We start from the raw sequence: 17,002 nt of genomic DNA, 5'->3' as shown, positions 1-17,002 counted from the left end.
TTCGAACATAAGGAAGGGATTGACTACACCGACATCTTTACATTAGTTGTGAAGTTGACAACCATCAGATTAGTCCGTAGGAATCGAGCAGATAGGAAGGTAGTGACTACAGAGAAGTTGAAGTTGTATTCGACTTCAATTAGTCTTCATGCTTGAAGACAAACATATTTTTTGAGCACATCATTTATTCATAAGGAGGCATCTCAGTCTCCAAGTGGGAGATTATTGTAGCTGGAGACAGGAGATACAGTTGGAGCCAGACGTGAAGAATTGGCGTTGCAAGCTGGAAATTTATCCACCATTTATCTCCATGATTATAACCTCCCAAATTTATAATTTATTGTATTAAATTGTGATTAAATATCAGCCCTATAAATAGAGAGCTGAGGAAGTTGTAATATGCACAAGAGGAGGAAAAGAAGCTCAGAGAGCAGAGAGAAGAGAGAGAGGAGGAAGAGAGTGAGAGAGTTGTATTTTTTTCAGCAAATAGTGAATTTATGGTGTGCTCCGTGGACGTAGGTCGTTCTTAATCGAACCACGTTAAATTTCTGGTGTCATATCTTTCTCGTTGCTCACAGGGTCCTAACAAACACTTTCTTTGTCCATCCTGATTTGTAATTTGAATTGGTTAAACCTTTCTATGAAGTAGAGCCCTAATAAATTAAATTGAAAGAGATCCAATCAAATAGATTTTCTTTTCATTTTTATCGTTAAACCAAATAAAATTAAACTTAATTTATATTAAGATGCATGAACTAAAATAAAAATGAATATCAACTACAAATTAAGTGTTAAAGTTTTTATATTATGTGAGTGCAAACTGCCAAAATGTATATCTCCTATAATAATAATAATAATAATAATAATAATAATTTATTTTTTGATAATTTGGGGGCTTTAGCCACCATTGCGCCAGGGGGCTGAAAGCTGTCCATCCATTGACGTACCCGTGATAATTCATTAGGGTAAACTCTCAAAGGAGAATCGAACTCGTAACCTTAGGATCACCAAATCATAAGTCGCCCTTACCACTTGAGTTAATTCAGTTGGGCAAATAATAATAATAATCATTATTTATATATATTCAACAAAGTGCTTTAAAATTTATCAAAACTTAATTTGTGAATAATTTGATCCTTATTAACTACTAACATATATATATATATATATGCACAAATACATGTACAAGTGATAAAGTGACATATGAAAAATGGTTATTTTTCCTTCCCAAAAGTATTATCAAGATATCTTTTTTATTAAATTGCAAATTAAACATTATTTATTTTAGAAGTACTTAATTCAAGTATTTTTTGCTCTAAGTAATTAATTTTAAGACATCCGAACGAGGACACCATTGGCATATATGTTCACCGAGAGAAAATTTAATCTAACTTTTATAGGATCCATTTAGTAGTGAAAAGTATTTTTTATTTTATATTTTAATTTTCCAAAAAATATATAAAAAAATATTAGAAAATTTTCTTTTTTACAATATTTTTATAAACTTAATGAACAATAACAAAAAAATTTAGCACTATTTGCCTATGAAAATAGTTTTACTTTTTATTTCTAATGTTTAATTTAATTACATAAAAATGTCACTTTGTTTTTTTATTTTCTGAATTTATATAGGAAAAGGTTGAAAAATATATTTTTATTACTTTCTAGATTTCTATCTTTTACTTAGTGCATGGAAGCATAAAATTTGCACCTTGAACTTTAATTTGTGTCGATCATGTATTGAATTTCTTTCAAATGTATACAAATCGAAATTTCAATTTCAAAATTGATGATCTAAAATATTATTTTATATAATTTTTGAAAAATTTAAAAATAAATTATCTTTCCTATAATTATTTTAAAATCTTAAAATAAAAAATTAAAATTATTTTACACTTTTAGTTAAACTTTTTATTTTCTATCTTTTTAATATAAAATTTTAAAAATTTAAAAACAAAGTAATTGTTTAAATATTTTTTAAAAAAAAAAAACTAAACAAATAAAACATACTTTCCACTACCAAATTAGTGCCATAGTGTTCGTACGTGTATATGTGTATGTAACTATATATAGAAGATGCTGCTGTCCACCAGTCCGCTCACTTCCAAAGATTAACTTGGCTTCGTACGTAGATGCATGCAACCCACCTCTGCCGGCCAAAAACCATAGCTACCATGCATATTATTCCCACAAAATTCACTATCCCTTCTCCAGCGAGGCTCCTTCCGGTGCAAAAACCAATGCCGCCTCCAAAAATATCCGGGCCCATCTCCATTCCCACGTCCGGCGACCGCGTCCCCGCCCCGGTCGTAGACCACGCCGCGGTTGCCCTCCGCGATTACCAACTTCTCTTCGCCTCGCAGCGCACTGAAACCGCGAAGCCCGTCGCCCTCCGCGTCGTCGACGGCGCGATTCCGCCAGATTTTCCTTCGGGGACGTACTACCTCGCCGGTCCGGGCATATTTTCCGACGACCACGGCTCCACGGTGCACCCTCTGGACGGCCACGGCTACCTCCGGGCGTTCACCATTGACGGGTTGACCAGGGCGGTCAAATATTCGGCGAGGTACGTGAAGACGGAGGCCCAGAGGGAGGAGCACGACCCCGTGACCGGCACGTGGCGGTTTACCCACCGAGGGCCATTTTCGGTACTGAGGGGAGCGAGGATGGTGGGGAATACGAAAGTGATGAAGAACGTAGCGAACACGAGTGTGGTGAGGTGGGGGGGACGGCTGATGTGCTTGTGGGAGGGTGGAGCCCCCTACGAGATTGAATCGGAGACGTTGGGGACCGTGGGAAGGTTTGACGTGACGAACGGTTGTGATTCGGGGCAGTGTGGCAGGGGCAAAGTAGATGCTTATCACGTCGCCGCGCGTCTGTTGAACCCAATACTATCTGGTATGGGTTTGAAATTACAATTCTGCCCATTAGCGCTAGAATTATGCAACTTTATTATATTTTATGTATAAAATGCATTAAAATTTTATAAATAATAAAAAATAATTTATTTGGATGAAACTAAAAATTATTTATTTTATCAAGTCTTTTTAGGTGGTAAAATGTCATTTCATAAGATATATATTATGTGAATAAGTAAAGATTAACCGCCAAAGATATAGTATATTTTTATTTATAAAATAAATAATTTAATTTCTCATTTTTTTCTCTTTTTTTATTCCTATAATTCGATTAATTTTTTTTTTTATGTTTTAACTTTTTTTTTTCTTTTTTCTTTTTTGTTAATTGAGCACAAAATAATTTTTTGTATGTTTTTCCTTATAGGCATCCTAACCACGTTTATATAGTAAATTTTATTAATGATAATTTATTCTTTAAACTTATAAGGGTAATTTTATCTAAAGATTTTTCTACGCATTCGTAGAGCAAGTAAATTATAAGAATCCGTTAGATTTAACATTAATTGTTTGGTAGTCAAAAGTTTTTTTTTTTTTTTTTTTACAATCATAAGGTAGTTTGAGGGGTGTAAGTGTCATTTTAAGAAATTTAAAAAGACATTTATAATAAATAGTATAGTTTAAAGTAGGTAAGTGCATTTTTCGTGATCACAAAGGACAAATCTCCTGTACTTCATATATGAAAAGGAAAGAATTATTGGTTGTTTAATTCGTTTATGATATATAACCATTTTTTATATGCGCGCCACACACACATACACACACACACACACACACACACACACATATATATATATATATATATATATATATTCTTAACTAATAATAATAAATTAGTAGATATTTATCAGTTTATCGAACCTAATATATTTATAAATATTATAGTTCATTTTTAAATTGTTCAATGTATACATTAGACATGATTTATTTTAAATTTCATATATGAATCAAACAAATATATTTATAATTATTTTATATGTGTTTTTTTATATATAGCACATACATACATAATATTATCATATTTTTATGCCTTTTTTGCAGGACTCTCCATAAAATGATTTTGCTTTTTGTAAAACTTACAAATAGTATTTTTTTTTTCAACTTTAAGTAGAAAAAATATTTTTCAATAATAAGCAATTTTTTTAATTTAACAAATAAATATTAATTATTATGGTTTTCTTTGTACTACCTCCTAATTTGAAATATGATAATGTAAAAAAAAAAAGTTATTTTTTATGTTTTCTTATACTTATTATCCTAATTTAGAACTATTATTTATTTGAGTGGCCTAATTTTGACAGGGATTTTCAAGATGCCTCCAAAGCGATTACTGTCTCATTACAAAATTGATGCCCATGAGAATAGACTGTTAATGCTATCATGCAATGCAGAGGATATGCTACTTCCTTGTAGCCATTTTATCTTTTATGGTAAATCAGACTTAATTGTTTGAACGCATTCCTTCTCTTTAAAATATTTTTTTGGAGTGTGCACTAACCCTAGCTATAGTACATTAAATAAAAAGCGTATATAAAGAAGTTAGCACTCACTAAAATTTGTGTTGTTCGCAGAGTTCGACTCAAATTTCAAGTTGCTTCAGAGGAAAGAGTTTTGCATCCCAGACCATATGATGATCCACGATTGGGCCTTCACTAAGACTCATTACATATTGTTTGGGAATCGAGTTAAGCTTGATATTTCAGGTAATGTAACTATCATGCATCTCTACCATTAATTAAGACAAGACAAACTTCAGTTTAAATTTAAAGTTTAAAAACTAAATGAGTTGTGTTTAAAATAAACGATACTTGGCTTGCCAAGCTCACTGCCTAACTCGTTTAACTAATGCCCAAGTTAGCTTGTTTAGAAAATCAAGCAATAGACTAGTTTAATAGGACTATGAGTTAAACAAGCGAGTTCATGGGTTTCGATTTGTGTTTATACGCTCAAAAATTGACTTATTTTTTAGTTTTTTAATTTATATATTTGGTGTTAGAACTCATTTTAAATTGACATTATATTATATTTTAAAAGCAGTTATTCTTCAATCGTCATTAATTACATATTTTTATTTATATATCTTTTAAAATATTGCTTAAAGAGCAAAATAAATATATTATAGAAAAATGTAGAATTATCTTGGTCAAATATAATGAGTCGATGTAGACTAAGAAAACAGGGCCACCGTCCTTATTCAAATAAAATAAACTACCACCCTACTAATTGCCAGAATCGTAAGCCTACAACCAACACTTAAACTCACTTTTTCCACCTCAAGTAACTATGTAATAGTTTTTCGATAATTTCCATATTGATTCACCTATACTTAAAAGGGGGATCACCTCAAGAAAGGTAATAATCACCATTTGATCTTCGATTTTGAGGATTCATCTAGTCAAGCAAATCCCAGACATGTGCAAGCCCCAAGGTTACATGTTGTGCTCCTTCTAAAGCAATTTTACGTTAAATTAGAGCAATTTGGATTCCTAGTACTAATGGCATTAGCTCGAGCAACTCACATTGCTATTAGTTGAATACAAATCACTTTGTCCTAAGAACCCAAGATTGGAGATAAGTTACGGGCATGGCAATTCCTTAAAACAACCCCAACCATTGGTGTGAAAAAGAAGCCCATAATTGATGTGGAATGAAAAAAAAAAGTACTTTTAAAGTTGAAGAAATGGCAAAAAAGAGGTAGACCAAAGTTAATTCATTCCCTCATGAATGGATACACTATTCACCTATAGAATAATTAAGAAACCCCACCCTTGCCACATGGATTCAAGATGCTAGTCATGCATTGAGCCCTAGAGGATTAGTATAGACCATATATGCCCCTCTGAGAAGCTCAAGCATTGATAGTTATCCATAGAGTCTTAGATGTCATACTATGTAGAGCAAAGTAGAATAATATAGAAGGATTTTGCTAACCTCACAGAGATCACACAAATGCAAGGCAAATCACTACAAGGAATACATTTAGACGCTCTAATACCAAAGTTGTGGAGCCAGAATGCCTATAGTCACATTGATGTTTGGGTTTTGACCATCTAATTTTTGCTTCTCTATCTCTCTCTCTCTAGAAGGCTCCCAGAGACATTACTTCAGCATTTAGAAGGGTAAGTGATTATTATGTTGCGAAGGAAACTATGCTAGCTAGGTAGACAAGAAGTTGATTTTAAGGAAGGATAATGGGGAAGGCACAACATAAACTTAAAAAAAAAACAAGCGTAAGGAAGAGAAGAAAGTTTGGAATAAGACATTTAGTAGCCTAAACAAGTGTCTCGATAATTTTTCTAAATACATCTTAGGAAATATGTTGATAAATATTAGGGAAGACACTTTTCCTTATTGACTTGAAGCCATAAAATCTAATCTAGACAATGACAAACAAATATATGTAGTTTCATCAAGACTATGGGCATGACATTGAAGATATTGGGTGCTTGAATAGAGGGAAAAAAAAAAGGATCTCATATAGAAAAGGTGGTTGGAAGTAGCCGATACAAGAGGAGAAGATACCCTAGACAATGGTACTAATCTAGCTAATTGGCTATCAATGTTATACATAGAGGGCCCATAGGTGGAGACACTCTTTTGCACATAAAGCCTTAACTTGACAACTTGAAGCTAAGGATCCAAACAAGAACATGAAGAATGATCACGAGAAGCTTCCCATGGTAGTATTTTTAACTTAAAGGGTGAGGGGAGCTTATAAAGTCTACAACTCCTTAATAATGATGCCCTAGTAGTGGCCTTGGTGATTGCAAACTAAACTATGGTGTTAAATGAGTTCTCGTAAATAATGGTAGCTTGATATATATCTAGTATAGGGACTTGCTCAATACAATAAACATCGATTAATAGGATTGCCTAAAGCTAGTCAAACACCTTTGTTTGGAATTGTTGAAGACACGACAATGCCCAAAGGATGATTGCTCCCTAGTATTATTAGGGATGAGCCCCTAAAGAATAATATTATGGGGAATTTCAACTGATAAAGATTCCATCAACTTTCAATGCCATATTGGATTCCCCATTCTTAGTTCCATAAGAATATGATACCAATATACTATTTGTGAAGCTTAGGAGGGACATTGATGACTAATAATTCTACAGTGCAATAATGAAGAAATGAGACATTAAGAGTAAAGCACTCACTATGGAAAACTTTGAGGCAACTAGTAGAAACAAAACAATAGAGCTAAAAGGCAACTTGGTAGAAGAGATAATGCTAATTAACTCGAGCTAGGGAAGGATATTCTAATAGAATTTTCCTAGTCAATTTTGACTAGTTCCTAGATGCTGATTACGCTCAAAATACACTAGCGGTTATTGAAGTATAGATTTGTTAGGAACCTGTAAGCATCCAAATCAAAGTGACACCAAAGATTAAACGTGGTTCGGTCAATAATGACCTATGTCCATGGAGCACACATCAAGTATTCACTATCGTCGGAAAATATTACAACTCTCTCTCTCTCTTCCTCCCTTCTTCCTCTCTGCTCTCTCTGAGCTTCTCTGTGCTCTCTCTGCACTGTTTGCACACACAATTACATCTTCCACAGCCCTATATTTATAGGTCTTGGAATTTAAATCATAATTAAATAAAATCAATACAAATGGAAGTTATAATGAAGAGATTAATGGAGAGATAAATTCCACCGCGTTTCTGACTCAGCTCCAAGCTTGCAATGCATCTCCAGTTGTCTCCTGGCTATCGTCTGGCTCCAGTTCTAACAATCTCCCACTTGGAAACAGAGACGCCTCCTCAACCAGAGTATCATGAATAAATGATGTTCTTATAATATGTGTCTTCAAGCTTAAAGACTAATTGAAGTTGAACACAACTTCAGCTTCTTTGTAGTCACCATCTTCCTGTCTACTCGATTTCTGTAGACTAATCTGATGGCTGTCATCTTCACAACTAGTGTAAAAATGCCGGTGTAGTCAATCCCTTCCTTCTGCTCAAAGCCTTTAACTACCAACTGAGGCTTATACCTTCTAAAGCCGTCATGCTCCTCTTCAATTCTGTACACCCACTTGTTGTGAAGGCCTTTGGGCAACTTCCACATTCTATTGGAGGTGATGGACTTCATCTCATCATTCATCGTAAGCTCCCACTTGCTCGTATCTGCCACCTGACATGTTTCATCATAGCATTCGGGCTCTCCTCCATCTGTACGAAGTAAGTAATCAATATAACTTCTGTTTGGTATATAAGACCGAATAGATCTCCTAAGCTCTGTAGCTGGAGTAGGAGATGGTGGTGTGACGATATGCTCCACTAGTTCCCCTACCTAAGGATTCTCAGTATTCTGCCCAACACATTCTGAGTGGACCAAGGCATGGGTGTTTATTTGGAAACTAACCCTCTTCTATTTCCTGACTATACAATCTTCACACATGTCAACCTGCACTGACTGTAGACCAAGTCGTTGGTGCCAGATGTTGCTGTCGTCATTTCTTGAAGCAATTGAAATAGACATGGAGGCATTGGAGGTTTGAAAAAGTGTTCCGCTTTTCTTACCTCGTGCAATTGTTAGTACACCCTTTGAAACTTTCCATTCATTGCCAATGAATTTCGTCGTGTATCCCTCATCTACCAACTAACCAACTAAGATCAAATTCTTTCTCAGGTTTAGAATATACTTGACATCCTTCAGCTTCCATACTAACCCGTTTATATTGATCTTCACAACTCCCTTGCCAGTTACGTCGCAAGGTTGATCATTGCCGTACACCTTACCAAAATTACCTGGTGTGTACTCCTCTAGGCAATCTCTACAGCATGTGGCATGAAATGAGGCTTCGAAGTCTAAGACCCAAGACTCCTGCTTACTCTCCAAAGAGCAGATCAACATCTCATCATTCTCGAAAGCAATATTTGCTTCTGTCTTTGCCCTCGTCTCGAATTCGTTCTTCTGACTCCTACACTGGTTCTTGTAATAACCAGTCTTTCCATAGTTCTAGCACTCAATAACTTTTGTGCTCTGGAAACCTGTGTCCTGAGTACCTCTGGGATTTTCGGATTTAAACTGTCTAGGCCTAGATCTGTGGCAGTTGTTTGATCGTCCATGCATGTTTCCTCTGCCTCGACTCTCCATGTTCAAGGCTGAACTCGAAGTGGAGCTATGGTTCGACTGCATTCTTATTTCCTCCGTCAAAATCATGCTGACGACTTCATCGTATACAAGCTTCAATTTTCCTGCGGAGCTAGTGATGGCAGTAACGACACCATTCCAACTTTCAGACAACTGACTGAGAATCAGTAGGGCCCAAATCTCATTATCAAACGTTATCTCGACTGAGGCGAGTTGATCAGACAACTCATTGAAGTTATTCAAATGTCTGCTGCAGACATGTTCATTGTAAATAGTCTTTTCATGAGATGTACCTTGTTTGCGGCTGAAGGCTACTCGTACATATTAGAGAGCGCATCCATCAGAGACTTGGTAGATGTTATATGCTTGATATTGAACGCTACAGATTTCGACAACATCATTCTGATGGCTCTGAGGGCTTTTCGATCAAGCAACTCCCACTCGTCTTCGTTCATGGATGTTGGCTTACCCTTCAAAGTAAGTGTAATTCCTTCTCAAACAAATAATCTTCTATTTGCATCTTCCAAAAACCAAAATTGTTTCCATTGAACATTTCAATTTTTGAGCTCTTTTCATTTGACATCTCGATTCATTGATCTAGAGATGGAATTAGCTCAAATGGATAGCGCGGTTGGATCCAGAATAATCGAAAATCCTAGAAATGGTTCAAGGCACTCGAAAAACGAACCCAAAACGACTTCAAAAAACTCAGTCAAAGTTTGGTCAAACTTGTTGACGTGGCAGTACTGACGTATTAGGGGTGGGTCCACCTGATGACGTGGCAGGCGTGGGGCCCACTTGGTGGTGTGGCAGTGGGGTCCTATTGACGTGGCACCAATACCGCTAATGTGGCGCTCTAACACTAAAGTGGCACCTTCGCTGACGTGGCGCTGAGGTGGAGGTCAGACCCGGGTTAGGAACCGGATCTCGGGTTACCCTAGGTCTGAGTGTTTTTCCGGGTCGGGTCGAGGAAAATCGAGTGAAGAAGATGCGTGCAGCACGTGAGGGATCTATTCACCGGCGCGTGGAGAGGCGTCTTCCTCTGGCAAGGCGCGTGGGGGCGTGTGAGGCTTCTACAAAGCTCCGTTTGAGCTCCAGGTTGCACCCTTCTCTTCGTATCGGCAACCTGAATGCGATGGTGGCCTCAATACACAGTTTTGATCAACTGGACAGAGCTCTGAATTTCAGGGTCACTTCCGATCAAGCTTTTCTGCTCCAACCGGACTCTAATACCACTTGTTAGGAACCTGTGAGCATCCAGATCAAAGTGACACCAAAGATTTAATGTGGTTCAGTCAATAACGACCTACGTCCGAGGAGCACACACCAAGTATTCACTATTACCGGAAAATATTACAATTCTCTCTCTCTCTCTCTCTCTCTCTCTCTCTCTCTTCCTCCCTTCTTCCTCTCTGCTCTCTCTGAGCTTCTCTGTACTCTCTCTGCACTATTTGCACACACAATTATATCTTCCACAACCCTCTATTTATAGGGCTTGGAATTTAAATCATAATTAAATAAAATCAATACAAATGGAAGTTATAATGAAGAGATTAATGGAGAGATAAATTCCACCACGTTTCTGACTCAGCTCCAAGCTTGCAAGGCATCTCCAGTTGTCTTCTAACTGTCTTCTGGCTCCAGCTCTAACAAGATTAAGGTGTCGATCCCACGAGGAAGCATTTACAACAAAGTAGGTTGAAGAGAATCAAGTATTAAGGGTAACAAGGCGTTGAGAATCCCTTCTATGCTTCGTAAATCTATTTCCCATTTTGATTCAATTTTATAACTCAACTGAAAGTTTCATGTCCCAAACCTTCAATTGGAAAGTATTTCTTTGAAGAACAAATGATAAGCAAATGTATTTAATATGTATAAAACTTTTTTTCCTTAAGAACAAGAAAATGTTATCTTATAGGTTATCCAAAATCGATAATATATCTATTGGCAATATTGCAGTAAAAGATCAACCTATAAAATAAAACTATGATTAAAAAGAAATCGCATAAAGAAAGCATGACTGAATTTATATGAGCTTAAAAACCATAATATTTGGTTTAATTGAAACTAAAAATGATAAAGAGCTTCATACATAATAAAAAAATATTACATTTATTAAACTCCAATTTGAATCAAAGCAGAGAAGTAGAAATATTACACATAGAGGTTCATCTCTAAAGAACTCTAGCCTAACTTACAATTCATCTCACAAACTTTAGAAAGAAGTTCTACAACAATTTTGGGAGAAGAATGGTCAGAATTTCGTGTCCCTAAAGCTCTCCCAAGGTTTCCTTTTATAGGCACCACAAGCACCTTATGCAAGTGTGAACACAAGTTTGAACACAAGTTGAAATTTTATCAACTTACACGAGATTGCTCCATTTTTATCCCTTTACACATGGAATTGGGAGCTGGTCAAAACATGAAAGTTGTAACCCAATGTCTTGGGCATTCAGATATAAAATTTCATCTTCATTCAAGGTTTGAAACTCCATCTATGTCCAAAATAGCAAGTTGTACGCAGCCAGCATTGTTGACTTGTCTTCACCTAGATTGATTGCTATATTTCACCTACATGCACACCGAATTGAATTTATCCAAAAGATTAAAGTTGTAGATATATGTCTTTTCATTCTATATATAAAATATCAACTCATTTGGAGATCTACAACTTCAGATATGTTCAAAATATTGACTACTGCGTAGTAGGTAAGCAAGCTGAAATTGTTGGTTTTTCTTTCACACGTTTTTTTTTTTCCATTTGCACACAACAAATACATTACATAAATATTATACTTTATGAATAATACTCAATACAACTTAAACATGTATGCATAGTCTTATTTTTACAATTAAAGTTGATACTAATTAAAGTTGTCACATGAGTTTCTATTTTGACCAAAAGTATGAGTATTAATATAATGGAAGTGTAATAAAGTCTTATAAAATTTATAAAAATACTGAATTTTTAGACTATTATCATATGCTACTTGTAGGAATGAATCGTTAAGCTATATGGAAGCCTCTTCCGACATAAATGAATATTCATAAGCCTAAAAGATGAGGAAAAGATGTACTCTTTGAGTACAAAGGTACTAATTACTATTATTATATGGCTATGCTTAACAATCTAAGGGACAATTATCAAAGGTTGGTAAACCATGCCTTTTGAAGGAGTTGATTGAGGAAAAAACATTGAAGTCTATGTAGATTACATGCAATTCAGGAGTTGCTAGCCTAGGAAATATATCTAACACTTGAAGGAAGCCTTTGAGGTTTTCAAGAGGTACCAAATGAAGCTTAGCTTTACAAACGCACCTTTTGGGTTTCCTTTGGGGAAGGTTCCATGACTATAAAAAAGTGAAGGCACATGAACCCAAAGAAGAAATAAGACTTATTAAATATGGCACCACATGAAAGATGCACGATGTTTAAAATCTCAAAGGAAGAATTGTAGCTTTGAGTTGGTTCAAATTAGGGGTAGTCAATAAGTTCCTTTCATGCATTTACAAATTTTTCAACAATTAAAAAGATGGAGTAGTGCCAAGATGTTTTTAAAAAGCACAAAAGGATCATAGGATCTCCACTCTTCATGACTCACCTTGAAAAAAAAGTGACAGCCTTGCTTTTAGACCCACATAACAATGTGCTGAAAAATTCACTTATTAAGTGTTGCAAAACCAAAGCTTTTGTTAGATTAATCAAGCGAGCATTGGAGTTGGGAAAATTTGATCTCTAGTATAGACCTCAAACTTGTTATCAAGGTACAATTCCTTGCAAAGATTTTACATAATGATCCATTCCAATTGATTTTGAGATCCAGTAGGAGAGAATGTGGACTTTTTATGTTAATGGCTACTCTACAAAAGATAAGGGTAAAGTTGAATCTATTCTGATTTCTTTAGATGAAGGCACTATAAAGTCTGTTATCAAGTTTAAGTTCAAAGTATAAGTAATGATGTTGAATATAAAGTCCTATTGACCAAATTCTACATAGCTCGGTCCTCAAGCTTCACCCACTTTAGGGTTTACTACAATTTGTAGATGATGGTCAATTAGGTGTCCTAAATTTTTGGGGCTCAAGAAGGTTTACAAGTCTACCTTCCCTATTCACAATAGCACACCCGATCCAAATCTCTTTTAAAAAGGTTTTCCTTTCTTTTACCTTTTCAAAAAAAAAAAAAAAACTATAATGAAGTGGTGACTTTATTTTTATAAACAAATGAACTAATGACTTAGTGTTTCTTCACTTAATTTTATTTAGCCACTAATGTGTTGGCAACGGGGCATTTGAGTTTGATGCTGACAGGTTTAGTCATACTTCAAGAAAAGAACATGAAAGAAAACACTCTCCAAGATTGCTTGCAACTACCACCAATGTTGACGCATTGTGACCTTAGAGGTTGTCTTTGTATAAGCATAGGCTAGATAGATGCCTAGGTATTGCTAATCACCAATAGTCCCTACTAAAAATATCTCATTAAATAGTATTTTTCCTATAACAAAAAAAGGTAGTTATGGAAGTTGGTGCTAAAGATAGCCTTATAATAATTGTAATAGGATAGCCCAACAAGAAGTGTAAGAGGATGATCTTTATTGTTGATGTTACACTTTGCCTTTCCTTCAATGCCTGTTCATAAAACAAACCTACTGTATACTTTTAGAAACTCATAAGGGCATGTATAAGAACCACCTAGGGGGTAGAGTTTATGCTTAATAGCAAAATTCCTTACTAAAAGCATTATTTGAAAAACCTCCAAAGAGATGTTACACTCTTTATCAATTGTTGTGATACTTAAAAATGATATCCCCCCTTACTCCCACTAATGATACTAACACTAATAGCCAACCTGTGGCCCATTACTTAATGGGGAGTAAACCTTTTTAGTCTAGATCAAAGATCAATAGAGTGGAGGAAATTCTTGGCAATAGTAGTTGACTACTTTATGAAATGGGATGAGGCAGAGGCTTTGGCCAAAACAACAAGGCTAACTTGCCAAAATATCATATGAAAGTATGTGATGTTCCAATTTTAAGTTACCATGTCTCATCTTAATAGACAATGAAAAATCTTAAGGGCCCTAAACTCCTTAGGAAGACAATATGATTGAGTTTATGACTACAAAGGTGCATGGTCATATCCCACACTACCTAAAACTCAGAAAAACTCTAACAGTGCTATTTGTATCCAGCTTTTATCAGTTTAGCTCTCTCAATTAGATCTCTAAATAGGTGAACCCTAGTAGCTACATAAAAGTTTCACATAATAGTAAAGTTAGATCAAGAGAGTGCATTAAGCCTAGTAGGCTAAGTAAACACTAAGTTCGAATATGAAAACCACATTGGGCCCTAGAATTCCTAAATAGAAAAAGAGAATTGTGACTAATAAAGACTATAGGCTAAAAGAAAATTCTCACAAGCATTTAGGAGATAAGTAATTGTATGTGTTATCTATGTGTGTGTGTGTGTGTGTGTAATTAGTAATTAGTGAGAAGTCTTAAGAATGCTCCAAAATTCTAATCTAATTTTTTATTTTTTAATATAATTAAATTTTGTATGGACCAATTAAATACGTACTTCAAATTTTAACAATGAATGGATGCATGGATTGTGATAATAAACATTTCCCTTTGATTTATCATGTTTCTAAATGTATGAATTCTCTAGCATTTCCATTCGATATTATGGAAACATTTTTCTAAATTTTTTTTTTATTTTTAATATAAGAGAAAAAAAATTAATTGATCATTCATTCCATGACTTTTTTTTTTTTTTTTACATGTGAACCAAACAATTTGCAAATATTGAAAGTATAAACAAATAGCATGCATTTAACTCGTATAGTAACTTAGAAAATTTTAAATACACCTATGATTAAGGGTAACAACTGTGCATCTATTTAATTAATTGATTGATTTTAAAATTATTGCATAATTCTATTATAATTGTTACAAAACCAGTTTCACATTAATATATATAAAACTAATCATATTACTAGATGTAACCTAAATTTATTTATAAAAAATTATGGCAAGTAAGATAGATATGGTTGAGTGAAATTAAACAATATTTTTAAGTCATGAATCTATTGTTTGCATTAATGAGAACACAATGCTTCAATTACAACTAAACACTATTAGCATTTGTGCAGGATCACTCAAAGCAGTTTGTGGGCTCTCCCCAATGATATCGACATTATCTGTGAACCCCAGCAAGCCCACGTCCCCCATTTACCTACTTCCTCGTTTTGCTGTTCAAGAAAGAGACTGGAGAGAGCCCATTGAAGCTCCTTCCCAGCTATGGTTGCTGCATGTTGGCAATGCCTTTCACGAAATCAATGAAAATGATGGGCATGCAAGGATTCAAATATTTGCTTCTGCTTGCTCTTATCAATGGTTCAATTTTCCAAAAATGTTCGGTAATTGATTCCATTTATATGCCTCTATCCCCCTTTTGATTTATTAGTTCAATTTGTGTTCTTTTCCAAGGAGAAGAAAATTAATTTATAACCAACTAGTTATTACTTGTTTGTACAGGATATAATTGGCACAATGGTAAATTAGATCCTTCTACTATGAATGCAAAAGAAGGTGAAACCAAGTTGTTGCCACACATTGTTCAGGTGATTAACTTGAAATGTATTTTTTTTCCTAATGCACATAATCAACGAACAAGACAGTAAGTTATGTCTCATATTTGAATGATGGTTGACGCGAAGTGTAAAGCAAGAATAATTTCGTGTGGAGGAGAGAGGCCTAAAAACCATGAGCGATGCAATATGGCCTTTTAAGATACGCAAATGTCATTCTGTAGTTATGTTATCACAATATTTTAGGATTTTGACATGCGGGTAACATAGATGTGTGTGTGTGTGCGCGCGTGTGTATAAATGTAACTGAGTATTGAAACTTGAAGACATTTTCATTGATAACATAATGGAGATTTTGATAGGAGCGTCGCAGATGTGAACACACTATATAGCCATTTAAATTGTCATATGATTTTCATTTTTCTTTTAATTTTTGTCTTCATTTGTTGTGTTGGCTTTCATATTCCTAGATCATATTCATATAAAAAGATAGGTTTTTGATTATTTTTGTTCTTATTTGTTAAGTTCCAAATGAAATTTGAAGAGAGAATTGAAAATTTGATCAATATTTAATATTTAAATAAGCAAAAATGCTAACTATGAGGGATCCAACATGCACTAGGTGTTAATCAACCTAGATCCTGAAGGAAACTGTCAAAATTGTATCGTGGAGCCATTGAATCAATGGAGTAAGCCATCAGACTTTCCTGCTATTAATCCATTATTTTCTGGCAATAAAAACACTTACATTTATGTGGCGAGCGCTTCTGGTTCTCATCCAACTTTGCCGCATTTCCCATTTGACACAATTGTGAAGCTTAATGTTGTAAACAAGTCCACCTTTGCATGGTCTGTTGGTGCACGGCGATTCATCGGAGAGCCCACTTTTGTCCCTATTGGACCCAAAGAAGATGACGGTTACCTTCTTGTGGTGGAGGTAAAATTAGCATTTAGTTGATGTAATCTTAACTAATCTTTTTTGCAATATTGTGAAGTCATTGAAGTGGGTAATATTCGCAGTATGCAGTTTCAATCCAAAGGTGCTATCTTCTTATTCTAAATCCAAGGCGAATTGGAGAAAGTAACGCTATTGTAGCAAGAATTGAAGTCCCACGATACTTGAGTTTTCCCATTGGTTTCCATGGTTTTTGGGCTGTCGAAGATAACATATCACAACCTCATTTGAATTGAGGATCAACAAGTGTAGAAAGGATTATATTTTGAGAAACATGTGTGATATGTTTTGAATCAATATAAAATAAAATAAAATACTTCTTCTTATGGGGTATTCTTTGGCTTTGATTTACACCCAAATTGTGCAAAAATATCTATGGTTCTTGTAGTTGTAAACCTTGACCTATAATCGGAAGAGGTGTAAATTTACAAATTTTTTG

General features: G+C 34.8%; 1 protein-coding gene across 1 annotated transcript; it reads left to right on the top strand.

Moving 5' to 3' along the window:
• Positions 1-2,240: 2,240 nt before the first annotated feature.
• Positions 2,241-16,799, top strand: LOC131166640 (carotenoid cleavage dioxygenase 7, chloroplastic). The gene is made up of 7 exons (XM_058125221.1): positions 2,241-2,898; positions 4,217-4,345; positions 4,487-4,618; positions 15,171-15,437; positions 15,556-15,641; positions 16,231-16,545; positions 16,629-16,799. The coding sequence occupies exons 1-7, from the start codon at positions 2,241-2,243 to the stop codon at positions 16,797-16,799; spliced, it is 1,758 nt and encodes a 585-aa protein (XP_057981204.1).
• The last annotated feature ends 203 nt before the right edge of the window (positions 16,800-17,002 follow it).

The sequence above is a fragment of the Malania oleifera genome, chromosome 10 (assembly GCF_029873635.1).
Source record: "Malania oleifera isolate guangnan ecotype guangnan chromosome 10, ASM2987363v1, whole genome shotgun sequence".
Lineage (NCBI taxonomy): Eukaryota > Viridiplantae > Streptophyta > Magnoliopsida > Santalales > Ximeniaceae > Malania > Malania oleifera.
The sequence above is the reverse complement of the archived record's forward strand: the minus strand, read 5'-3'. Positions and strand labels throughout refer to the sequence as shown.

Bases quoted from the DNA above. Each gene is read 5' to 3' on its own strand.
- LOC131166640 (XM_058125221.1), top strand. From the start codon at position 2,241: ATGCCGCCTCCAAAAATATCCGGGCCCATCTCCATTCCCACGTCCGGC. The intron at 15,438-15,555 runs GTAATTGATTCC...TTGTTTGTACAG, and splicing joins CAATTTTCCAAAAATGTTCG to GATATAATTGGCACAATGGT. The intron at 16,546-16,628 runs GTAAAATTAGCA...TAATATTCGCAG, and splicing joins GTTACCTTCTTGTGGTGGAG to TATGCAGTTTCAATCCAAAG.